Here is a 13,334-nt window from a genome sequence, read left to right on the forward strand (position 1 = left end):
GTCAGCTCTGACAGTGGGATGTACAGGGGAGACTGACACGTCAGCTCTGACAGAGGGATGTACAGGGGAGACTGGCACCCTCAGATCTAAAGGAGGGATACATGGAAGGGTACCATAATGAGACAGACAGAAGCCTTTATTCAGTTTCTGCAGACCATTTCTCAAATGTCCAGAGTTATATCATGGGGCTCATGCTTACTTCTATGATTTCACAAAGAAATGGACTTTGTAGCAACTACCAATGCATGGGAGGACTCAGCAAGTAATAAAAGAGCTTTGAGAGGCAGCCATTTGGCATGTCAGCCATCAGACATTATGCCAGGGGCAGAGATCTCTGAAAAGAAATGCCATTTAGGAAGAAGAATGAGAAGAGGTTTGAAAGGCTGGGGAGAGCTAAGGAGGGCCTACAGATGACAAAGGTGGCACTAAGTAATAAGAGAAGGTCAGCTGCTCTTCTGTCCCCAGCGTCTTCATACCGAATGCCAGTTCAGCAACAATGGAATGAATGCTCTGTAAAGGAGGCACAGTGTGAGTGTGCCCTAGGAGGGTACCTACTCGAGTGTTAAGATCATGATAGAATTAAAGACGGCAGGGACTTGTGATCAAGTCCATTTTATGGCAAAGCTCCCTAGGCAGGAGCCAAAAATGATTGACCAACCAAAAACAAACCCTGAGGTGAGTAGTCTGTCACAGAGAGCAGAGTGATGGGGCAGTAGGGAGAACAGTCATTTTCACAAAGGACCCAAAGAGGGGCAAACACAAGCACTCAGAAGAGCAGGAGGCAGAAGGACCAGAACAAGTTCCGAGCCAGTGAGAGCCTGTCTCAAAGAACAGACCAAACTAAATCAAACATGCAAACAGGAGAGCCGGGAATTAGACAAGAAGAGTAAACCTGGCTTGGAGGCATCTGCTGGAATCCTGAAGCATTAGTTTCCCAGACCCCAGCAAGTGCCTACTCTGTCCCTGTGACATGCACGGGTCTGAGTATCCACACACACACACACACACACACACAAATATGCACACATGCATACTCCTTAATCTTTCATAAAGACTCCCTTAGGTGAACCTGAGAGGGAACAACAAAAGATAGAATTTGTTACTGGTGTAAGAGGACTAAAGCAGCCGTTACCTGTGGTACACATACCAGACCAACATGAAGTCCCACCAGCCTAGGGATGGGAAACAAGCATAGAGAAGGGGCCAGGCCTGCTGAACCTACTTTCATCTCTAGCCCCTGACTGTCTTGAACCTCAGGAGAAACTGATTCCAGCCCCACACAAACGAAACTTTCAAATTCCATTATTTCATGTCACTTGCACTGAAAGAAAAAGAAAGCTAGCCTTCCTGAGGTCAAGGGAAGAGGGGAAGCCTCAGCCACTGTAAGGGCCCTTCAGCTGCCAGATAGCCTCTACACTATGTAGGGTTCTCGGGCCAGGGTGCTAGACATGTGATTACAATAAGATCGAAGAGAATGGCTTCTTTCAAATGGTCATGGAAACAGACTCTGAAGCCACTTCATCTAAATCCTCTCCCAAACGGCTCAGCCCATAATCTGGCTATAGTCCCAAGTCACACCCAGCTTCAGGAGCTAAGGCAAGAGGTCAGGCTGGGCTCTCCTTGCAGGGCACACATGCTCTTAGGCCAGGGGCTGCACTCGGAAGTTCCTCTGCACAGCAGCTTCTCTTAGCACATAATCCAGATGTGTGCTAAGATGGTGACAGTGAACTTGGGAAGCTTAAAAATTGGGGACAAATCACTTTTAATTATTGCTAATCAAATTATTTAATTATTGCTAATTATTTTGGAACGTCCCCAAAGACTCATTCCTTGAAGAGCTGGTCCACAGGGGTAGTACTGGTGTGAGAAGGCAGGAACTTCAGGGAGTAAGGCCTTGAGATTACGGAGGCAGCTCCTAGAATGGAAGACTTAGATTTCTAGCCCTTCCCACTCTCACATTATGGCTCGAGTGCCATAAGGTGGGGATCTTTGCTTCACTATGTACTTTTGGCCCCATGAGCCCTTCTCTCTCTCATAAGCACCACATAAAGATCAGGGCATGGTAGTGCGTGCCTGTAATCCCAGGGCTGGAAAGTAGACACAAGAAGATCCCAGGGACTTTCTGGTCAAACAGTATAAAGTCAGTCAGAATCCCAGTTTCAGTAAGAGATCCAGGCTCAGAAAAGGTGGGGAGTGATGGAGGAGGAGGACATGTAGTACCCACCTCTGGCCTCCACAGGTACACGAGTAGGCACACCCACTACATTCTCATGCATGCACATGCATAGACCACACACACATATAAAAAAGTAAATCCATACAAAACCTAGAATCTATCTGGACTCTGTAAAATAAGTACAGGAAACAGACCCTTCTGCTTTAAAAGATATAAAAGTATGACATGCAACAGGGATTTCATGTGCTTTTATGACACGGAAGCTTTTTTTCTCTTCAGTACTAACAGGAGGTGACCAGAAAATCAACACATGAAGCCAACAGTGCAAGCAAAACTAGTCAGTATTTGTTGGTCAATTGCTCTGTGTCCTGACTTGGGTTGTAGCAAGAGGAGGTCTTAATACTGCTGCCCAGTGCTCTCCTCTGGATGAGAGGCAGCACTGGGCAATTCAGCAGGGGGGCAGGACTCCAGCAGGGCTTCAGCAGTCTCATTAGCACACCTGAGTTCCTGACTGAAAATATCCTAAGTCAGTGCTTAATTAAAAGAAAAAGGATCAATCAACCCAATAAATGCAGCCAAAGTAAATGTAAATGATGGGATAATTTAATCAGAGGACAGACATTCCTTCACCTACCAAAGCTTGAGATATTTCAGTCCCTCTGCTACAGGTGTGGGCAGGTTAACATCTGTCTATCTGGCCATCCACCCCTCCCTCCCTCCCTCCCACCCTCCTTCTTTCCTTCCTTCCCTCCCTCCCTCCCTCCCTCNTCCCTCCCTCCCTCCCTCTCTCCCTCTCTCCCTCCCTATATTTTTACGCATTATGAGCCACATGTGAAAGGGAGGCTCTGTCAGGTACAGGAGATAGTGGTGATGTCACACACATCCTTGGGAATACTTCCATCTGTCGCCCCGCATGAGTGAGTTCCCAGTTCCACTCGCAGCTCTAGGTTGAAGTAAGAAAGATTCTTCTGGGGCACCACTGTCCCCTCCTACTGTGCAAATTTGGACTTGCTTACTCAAGTTGTATTGATGTGGATCTGCCTTCTCCTCTGTTGGGCTGACAGTCCAATTGATAGAGTCGTATTTAAGCAGGCCTCTAAATTTGCAACCTCATGTATGGCAGCACTGCCTGTGACACTCACTAATTCACAACCCTGAGTAGCAGTCAGTCAATATTTTTAATAGAAAGAAGACACAGATGGCAATAAGCTGCACCTCCTGAAGTCTTAGCATCCACGTGTACAAACCAAGCAAAGTACTCCCAGTACTTCTCTAATGAAACCAGATCTACTTTAAGATTCCACATACCAGGATATAAGTGAGGAGTTCCAGAAGATATGAAGAAGGCAATCTGAAGCCTGAAATGTAGCAAATGCCAGAAAAAAAAAAGCTAGAATGTGTATTTTTTATCAAGATACTGCAGAGTTAAGCATTTTTCTTTCTGGTGTCCAATTTCTATTCAAGACCTGGAGAAAAACTTCATTATGGAATAGGGGTTCCAGGACACCCAATTCAAATACTCCTCTACAGGACATCTTGTCTCTGGATCAAGAAATCCAGTGTTAAACCAGAAGTTCCTCTGCCCCAGAAGACTGTTTGGCATGGACTTCATGTGTTGCACCATGTACTGAGTACAGTCATAGGGACAACAGTGAGATAGCCACTCTTAATCCCAAAGGCAGGTAGTGTTAGCCAGGTAACATGACCCAGGAGAGCATATATTAGAGCCATTGTAAGAAGTGTCTTTGTCAGTGCAAAGAAAAAGCACACACACACACACACACACACACACACCTTTTAAGTTAAATGTTTCATGTTTCCTTCTTATTTTCAGTCAGAGAAAAACCTACACTAATTTTACATTAAAGATAGGATAGCTCTAGTAGATCATGCCTCAAACTTCAGAGACACCTTGCCCAACAACCCTTTGTCACACAGTCTTCAGCCCACACGTGCTAGTCCCCCTCCAGCTGTGATATATACACTGGCTCTGCATTAATTCAGCAGTTTACATTTTTCATGGTGCACTACTTTATTCCTGCTCTATCCCTTTCCACGGGGAGTAGCCACCCTGATAGCAAGCGTTGGTGCCTTCCTGGAACTCCAGCACCACAGCTCTGACAACAGCAAGTACTCAATAAATACCCAGTGACTCATAAAAAAACACACAGCCAGGCAAAAATCTAAAAAGCATAGAGAAACTTACTTTACGCATTTAAAGTATATGGTTTCCTGGTTCTGATGTGCTTACTGGTTTTGTTTAAGGTAGCTGTGTAAACTACTCTTAAACACGGAGTGTGTGGTAAGGAGGCAGGTGTGAGTGAGCAAGGAAGCTGATTATCCCGTGCGCTGTACTCTTAACAGACTGCTGGCGGCTCTTTTGAGAAGACAGGGGAGAGAAGGAGCGGATGTGAGGAGCTCTGGGACAACCTGGTAGAAAAACCCTTCTTTCCAAACCATCACTGTCATCTCTCCTGTGCAAACATAAAGTGATAACGCTTCTCTTTAAAAGGACAGTCAGTCCAGGGGCAAATATTCCTGGGCATCCCTGGCTGTCCCCACGCTTCCAGTTTAACTTCTTGGTAGGTTCTCATTATGCTCACTTGCATTCTGCGACTCTCTGAAAGGAAATGAAGAGTCTCCTCGGTGCTTCCAAAACACCTGGGTGATTTCTCTAACACATCTGCGCAAACTCAGCCACTCAAGACACAATCCCTAATAAGTCAAGAAGAAGACCAATTTCAGTTTGAATTCTACTCTAGGCAAGCTGAAGTCGTGAGGAAAAAGAAAGGAGAAAGATGGGTAGTGGCTCTAGCAGACAAATACTGAGCAGAGGGACCTCACCTGCTTTACAACAGTCACTGTGCCGGGCGCCATGGCAACCACGGAGGCCACAGCAGCAGCATCGTGGGTCTCCGAACCCAACTCAATGATCTGCTGCAGGATATTCACAGCTGTGGGGTCAAGTCGCTCACCTATGGGAAAGAAGCAACAGGACACCATTAAGCTCTCTGCACTGAATGGCAAACTGGCCCCTAGACGTGAAGACTATGGGGGGGGGGTACAACTATTCCAGAGTGTTCATGGGTTCTCAGAAATCACTTATTCAGAGAAGAATATTTTACAGCTCACTACATATTTCCTGCAAGAACTGCTCAAGGCCTGACTGAAACCATAAGGGGATGGTGTGATGGCATGATCTCATGGACACAAAAAGCAGAAATATGCCCCAGGCCATTGGGGCGATGGCACCACAAACATGGAACTGGAGCCCAGATGAACTAGATCTTGATGTGGTTACACAAACCGCCCTTTGGTGTCACAACTGAGGATTACCAGCTGACCAGCTATGATGCAGAGCTGGTTTCTCCTAAGGGCATCATAGATGGACAGTGGCAACATGCTGAGTGACAGGCAGGACACCCAAGAATGTCTTACTTGTTCAGCCAGTGCTTCTGAACTATAAACCAATTTTAGCTTGCTGTTGTTTTAATCTTGTCAAAAGGCAGGGGCCCACATCACCAGAGCAGCAACTTGGCACACCCTCCCTGCTCTCTCCCACCATCTGCTGCCCATCTGTAATCCTCCTGAGCACACCCTCACGAAGATCATTAATTTACTCAAGTGGAAATGACTGCTTGGTCTCTGTGCTTCGTAATGCCATGAAGTGATTGCCAATGTTTACACCCCCATGCACTGCTTTCTGCAGGCCGTGAGCCAACACAGATCAACCAGTAAGAGATTGGAGAAAGAAAATTTTGACATGATCAGTGCAGTAGGTAGATCTGGCCTAAGATGGAGGAGGGGACCTGCATATGCTCACACCACACCACATAGTACTCCCCCAACCCCCGCCCCTTCTACAGCACACCTGCCTAGACCTGGGGATGATTCAGAAATGCCTTGCAGCCAAACACTCTAAATTCCACATACAAAAATGTTTACTTTGGTGAGTCACTGAGGTTGGATTTTAATTCTTCCTACCCTGCCCTCCCCACTGATCATTACCCAGCCCAAGCTTTAGGTCAGCCAGGAGCTGTGGTTCCCACTGGGAATAGAGATAAAGAAAACAGATAAAACATAATCCCTCCCTTAATCCTTCCTGGGCTGACAGGCTCCTGAGACCCATGGGTAAGCAAATTAGCCTAACACATGGTATGGAGGGCAGTTAGGGGACAGTATAGAAAAGTCTGGTAGGATCTAAGTAGGCGACATGCAAACTAAGTGCTGAAGATGGGGGTAAGCTAGGCAGAAAAGTACCATGAGGGAACCACAAAATAGCACATATACATATGAGAAATGCAGCCTACGTGAATAACTGCAGAGTTTGGTCTGCAGAACACAGCCTAGAGGTAAGAAGCAAGGCAAGCAGGCAGCAGGAGGTGAAGGAGGAGATCTGGCCTGCTGAGCGACAAACAGGAGACAGCATCTGACGCACCCTCGGCAGACAATGGCGGGCACGTGCGCATGTGTGCACCAACTCTCCAAGGAAAGACACCTTTGGAGAAATGGCCATATGCTCATGGACTCTCCAAGAAAACGCACTGGATGGTAAGTGTACACAGTCATGGATTCTCTAAGGACAAACATGGGTGGGCAAACGGACATGTGTACATAGAAGCTCTAAAGAAAGACATTTTGGGGAGAGTACAAATGTGCTTGTGGATACTCTATGGGGAGACACTAGTGGGCAAATGGGTATGTATGTGATCATGGGAGACGCAGACATCACTAACCACTGTGACAGAAACGCAAATTCAATCAAGGACTCAGTGATGAGAGTCTTGCTTAACACCTTGGCCTTGACTATGGTAGAAATGGAGGTGCTGCAGCCTCAGTTTGCTCTAGCCCGATAGGCAGCAGCAGGTCATTGCTCGGAAACAGATGCCCATAGGTGTTTGGAAGGAGCTTTCTTAGGACACGGGATTGAGGACGTCAAGTCAGGACAGGAGCATCCTCTTATTTCCCATTACCATTTCTTCTCACCTAATGCTTTCCCATTAATCCTGCTTGCTTGACTCAGCCCCCAATATGCATGTGCTCTGGCAGTCCTAGAGCTTTGGGAAAACTGCTTCCAAGTACAGTGTCCAGTTTAGAAACAGATCAAATAAATTCAAAGTCATCACATTTGATTTAAAAATATGTTGGCTTTTTGAGGAAAATGGAGACAGATGAGTGGTCCTGAGCACACAGGTGTATATTGGTATTCCTGGTGTGACCCATTGGTACATCACATTCTATGCCACCCACTGTTATCACCTGCCTGGCCACTCTGGACCCTGGGATAAGACCTGAGGAAGAGAGGAAGCACGAGGTCATTGGTAGGGCTGCCTTGAGGTAAGTCAGGAGAAGCAGACTCCAACTCTGTGACCTAGAGGACTCTCACCCAACTATGTGCCGTGAACACCCATCTGTACTGCAATTAAGTAAGAATGGTAAGACTGCCCACACCCAAGGCTGCACTGGAAATAAGACTGAGCTATGTAGGCCCCACTCTAGCTAGGTTCATTCTGAAGCATTTACAGAGAAAGACATGCTGGTCTATTTATAACATAAAGAGAAACACAGAAGCGAGAAATAAAACCAAGTATGTCCTCACCACTCTCGGAGGTATATCTCAGGTCCTGAAGTGCAGCCACAGCTGCTTGTGTCCCCTGAACATCTTCAGATTCAGTGATGTAGAGATATTGGGTGGAGGGCTCCTCGGGAGTCTCTGCTGCTGGCTAAATAAAAACATCGTGTCTTAGCATCCTTCCAAGAGATTAACAGCAACCCAAATATCCCAGATGAGAGAAACCCAGACAGGAGAGCAGCACTTAACACTTCACTGGCATAGCTCCCCCAAGAGCCATCTGCTCTAACAGATGCATTGCCCAAAGATAACATTTCCTCTTGAGGGTCAAGACCTTCTAAGGCCACTGTGTGGAGAAGCTTGTTGCTCCCCGTGCTCATGGTACAAAGCGAAGCATGCTGATCTCAATGAACACAGTTGCGTATACTTTTCTACAGGCTTCTGTCTCCTCCCAATGCTGCCAACACTGTTTGTAATGTGCCTCTTACACTGAGGCCTCCAGCCAAACAGCTAACAGAGGCAAAGGAACAGTCATGGAGGAAAGTGGGAAAGGAAGAATGCATTGTTAATTAGCACTAAAGCACAGGCCCTACCATACAGTGAGATCTCACTGAACCTTAGCTACTGACACTCATCAAATTACTATACAAAGGATGTGGAAGGACATATTCTGCAATGTCAGGATATGTGATGGCAGGAGGGGCTGAAGTGTCATTCAAAAATATCTTATACCGCAAGGAGAGAAGCAAGGAAAGTAGATAGTCACAGGAACAATATTAATGAAGATCTCTTTCTGAGGAGAATCGCAACCAATCCCATAAGGTGAGGACCATGAATCTCACCAATAAAGAACAAAAGGCAACACTTTGGCCAAAGTGTATAGGAGCCAACATTATGCTCTATTGACATCTGTGAGTAACTGACAAGAGTTTCAGAGTTGCATGTAACTGTCCTTTTGGTCATTCAGCTGGCCAAATTCAGTTCAGCTATACTTGCTTGACATAAAGGAAACACCCAATAAATATCAAATGAATTCAGAAACTATTAAAAAGATCATTTCTCTTTAGAATAGCATTAGGCAATGTACTGGCTTGTTGTGTGTCAACTTGACACAAACTATTGTCATCAGAGAGAAAGGAGCCTCAGTTGAGGAAATGTCTCCATAAGATCCAGCTCTAAGGCATTTTCTCAGTGATCAATGGGGGTGGGGAGTGCCTAGCCCATTGTGGATGGTGCCATCACTTGGTGATGGTCCTCAGATCTATAAAAATGTAGGCTGAGCAAGCCATGTGAAGCAATTCAGTAAGCAGCACCATCCATGGCTTCTGCATCAGCTCCTGACTATAGTAGCCTGCCATGTTTGAGCTCCCGTCCTGACTTTCTTAAATAATGAACAGCAATGTGAATGTGTAAGCTAAATAAACCCTTTCCTCTCCAACTTGCTTTTTGATCATGGTGTTTTGTTACGGCAACAGAAACCCTAATTAAGACGAGTTGGTGCCAAGATTGTAAGATGTTGCTGTACCAGACCTGACCATGGTTTTGGAAGAACTGTGGGAGAACTTTGCAAGTTTGGGCTAGAAGAGCCATTGAGTGTTAAGAAGTTAGTGGGACGTTCTATGGAAGCTTGGAAGATAAGAATGTTGAGGACAGTGCAGTAGATAGAGGCCTGGCTTGTGAAGTTTTAAGATTCTGTCATTATGGTTAGCTGGGGCTAAAGAATCAGCTGTGATTAACATAATACCAGAACTTGTACTGGGATACTCAATGCTGGTTGGCTGGAGCTGTGAATTTAGCAATAATTAAGAAGAGGACAGCATCGTTGAGATGAAATCTCTGGAAAATGTTCCCTGAGAGTCAGCACACAAAAATTGTGCTCCAGAGGCAACTAAGTGGTTGTACCTTGAGCTGGCAACCAAGCTTGATAGAGTAAGTCATCACATGGTACTGGTTTTGAAGGTACTGGTTTGAGGAACTACGGAGAGCAACTGAGGCTTGGCACAGTGAGAGGTCAGGAGGGGTCAGTAGTGAAGGTGCAACGTCAATAGCAGTTGAAGGCCCAGGAGTAAAGGGGTCATAAAGTGAAGTTGAGGCTTGGCACCATGAAGACAGCCTACTGAGGTTACTGATGAAGGTGCTGCCCAGATACCAATAGTTTTGGAGATGCCAGTACCATGGGATGGCCACTAAGAACAGCAGCAGCAGTGGAGTGGAGCCAGATGGAGCCTAAAAGACAAGCTGTGTCTGTGTTGCAGAGGGCAGAGCTTGAGAAGTAACCCGAGCCTTCGGAGGAGTCCAGAAGATCATGGGTGGATCCCAGACATTGGATGGTGGAATTTGCTTTTGCTTTGACTTGACTGTGACTATATTGACTTTTCCCTCTTGAAATAATAAAGCAATTTGCTGGAACCCACAGTTGAGAGACTTTGAATTTTAAAAGACCATATTTTAAAAGAGATTGGCTATTTTAAAGGAACTGAAATTTTAATGTATCCAGTTTTGTAAGGACTTTTAGTTATTTATGTTTTTAATGTGAGATCATGGTGGTACCATCCCTAGGATGGTGAGTAAGCCAAGTGAAGAAAGCCAGAAAGCAGCACCTCTTCATGCTTTGCATCACCTTCTCTAGATTCCTGCCTGGTTCAAGTTCCTGTCCTGACATCTTCTGGTGATGAACAGCAATGTGGAAGTATAAGCAGAATAAACCCTTGCCTCCTCAACTTGCTTTTTATCCATGGTGTTTTGTTGCAGCTATAGAAACCCTTACTAAGACAAGTAGTGTACTACCCAACTCTGGACGCAAGTGCCTTAGCTTATGAAAGAGCTGCTCTCCTTTTGGGGAACCCAGGTAATGATAACATTCAGTAAGAGTGGTGCTCCCTGCAAGGCATTCTTAGGAGATAAGTGACAATCCAAACCGCCAGGCAGCCAGTGTGTTATCCCACTGTGTCCAGCTTCCTTGATGTTTAGCTGCCTCACTTCTGAGAGGCAAGTGCTTATTTTTGTGTGTACTGTTTTGAGGGGGTTAAAGCCCTACTAATAGTTCTAGAATCTGCTGGAGGTACCTGACTTAGCAGACTTTCCAGCATGAATTAGTATTCCAATGTCTGTTTCTTTAACAGACAACAAATTCTGTAGCATGACCTTGAGAGTTCTGGAAAATAATCATGGCACCATCTATGGTAATGTGACACTGAGCCTGCCATCAGCACTGACAGCACAGAGGGCTTGTCTGTCACCCAGAAACTCCAGCATGCTACAGGGTTCTCCCTGTCAGCTTTCCAATCTACCAGCCCACTACACGGTTGACAACACTAAGGGTAAACTGAGTCCCACCAATGGCTCAAGGTCAAACAGTTTATAGATAACACAGACAAGTTTAAAGCCTGTCACCCCTAACCCTAACCTGTTAGTCTTAATTTATAAAATACATATAGAAGTAAAGAGAGAGGAATGACAAACTTCCACATACTGATCATTCGTCACCTGGTGGAAATAATTATTGGGTGCCAATCAGTGGTCTCACCCACGGTCCCACATCCCCACATCCTCCGTGACAGGCTCTTGGACAACTATGTGAAGTTGGTTTGTTTTTTTTTGTTTTTGTTTTTTGTTTTGGTTTTTGAGACAGAGTTTCTCTGTGTAGCCTTGGCTGTCCTGGAACTCACTCTGTAGACCAGGCTGGCCTCAAACTCAGAAATCCGCCTGCCTCTGCCTCCTGAGTGCTGGGATTAAAGGCGTGCGCCACTACGCCTGGCTAGAGTTGGTTCTTTACTCCCATTTTACATGGGTTCCAGACCATCAGGCAGGCACACATTGTGCCATCTTGCTGTAGCTCCACCCCTGATAGCTCTGAAGTAAGTCAGAATCATCGTTTCTTCCACAAGTATTTCAAGTGAGGTAAGATGTGGAATATTCCACTTGTGAGGCCACACTGATATTCAAAAGCTTTTGGCGTTTACAGCATTGTGGATTCTGAATTTTGTTTTGTTTTGTTTTAATTAGGGACTTTCAACATGTAGACGATGGCAAATAGTAACAGTAAATCACATAAGTTCTGAGTTCTTTGATTCCAAGTTGGCACTAAGGCTCCATGTAGCTTTGGCCTCTGCTTATTGTAACATCTTCAAATGGCAAAAACACAGTTCCATTTATATACAGAGCATTCTCATGAGAACTTTGCTCAATTATAAAATACACAATAAAGAGTTTCAGAGATTAAGCATGGTACTGTAGCAGGCACTCTGGGCAGACTGCAGCACTCATCGGCTCTCTGACTTTGGCCCGAGAGTATCCAGCAACACACTGTTTCCATAGTTACTTGTTTCTGACTTTAGTGAGAACCCTCTAGTGCTTCCAAATGAAACAAGACACTGGCTTATGGCCAAAACACACTTTTGTCCTCTTAAGGAGCGCCCATTACAGTCTACTGAAAATGTGTAATAGGTGAGCGATGCTGTCTGTCACAAGCCTTTTGGCATCTATGAAGATGATTGTTCCATTTCTACCCCCGGTTCATGGTGAGCTATATCAACATATATAGTTCTTCCATGAAGATATGCTTTCCAAACACTCCAAAGTAATCTCCGCACAGTCATGGTGTTTCATTATTTTTATGTGCTATGAACTATTTCAAAGACCTTACTCCTGACTGGTTATAACCAGGTACTCTCTAAATCCGCTGTCAGCTGAAGGTGTCTGTGATTGCCAGAGAGTGATAAACCTTGGCAGTGTCTAGAAATAACTGTAATTGTCTCAGTGAGGTCCAGAGAGGCAGGGTGATGCTAGAGGTACCTGGTAGAAAAAGGCTAGAAATGTAGCTAAGGTTCCTATAAGGTCCAGAATAGTCCTCCCACAACAAAGAATCATGCAGATCAAAACATGAACCAACCAGTACCCCCAGAGCTCCCAGGGACTACCACCAACCAAAGAGCCATGGAGGGACCCATGCTCCAGCCGCATATGTGGCAGAGGATGGCCTTGTAGGACATCAATGGGAGGAGAGGCCCTTTGTCCTGTGAAGGTTCAATGCCCCAGTAGGGGAATGCCAGGACAGGGAAGCAAGAGTGGGTGGTTGATAAGCAGGGGGAGAGGGGATGGGATAGGGGTTTTTGAAGGGGAATCAAGGAAGGGGGATAACATTTGAAATGTAAATAAAGAAAATATCTAAAAAAAAAAATCTTTAAAACAAACAAACAAAACCAAACACCAATAGTACTGAGTCTCAGAAGCCCCGCCTAGAATGACTGCAGTCTGTCCTTTGTAGTGGGATCTGGTACTTGAAGAGTTGGGTGGTTGCTGGTGCTTATAATGGTGACAGCTTCAAGTTCCTAGGGGAAACAGCTAGTGGGAAGGACCTGGAACTAGGAAATAGGGCCCCTTCCAATTTTCTCTGTGAGGATAGCAACAGACCACTTGCCTTTTCTTCTGCTGGGTGTAACATCTAAAACAGGGTTTGTGGGCTGGAGAAGCCAAGACAACATTCACAGAAATGTTTAAGTTCAACCCGAAATAAATTCACATTGGTGGCTCAGATGTCACTCAGAGGGACCCGGAGCCATGATCTGAAACGGCTGCAGAGGATTT

General features: G+C 45.5%; 1 protein-coding gene across 2 annotated transcripts in view; it reads right to left on the reverse strand.

The window, feature by feature from the left end:
* Zfat (zinc finger and AT-hook domain containing) overlaps window positions 1–13,334 on the reverse strand; it is a 179,582-nt gene that overhangs the window by 14,859 nt on the left and 151,389 nt on the right. For both annotated transcript variants that reach the window (XM_021216301.2, XM_029548215.1), the window contains exons 14-15: window positions 7,776–7,899; window positions 5,021–5,151 (exon numbers count right to left, since the gene is read on the reverse strand). In XM_021216301.2, the coding sequence (XP_021071960.1) occupies window positions 5,021–5,151; window positions 7,776–7,899 (255 nt within the window). The remainder of the gene's footprint in view (window positions 1–5,020; window positions 5,152–7,775; window positions 7,900–13,334) is intronic.

This window comes from Mus pahari, chromosome 17 (assembly GCF_900095145.1).
Source record: "Mus pahari chromosome 17, PAHARI_EIJ_v1.1, whole genome shotgun sequence".
NCBI classification, from domain to species: Eukaryota; Metazoa; Chordata; class Mammalia; order Rodentia; family Muridae; genus Mus; species Mus pahari.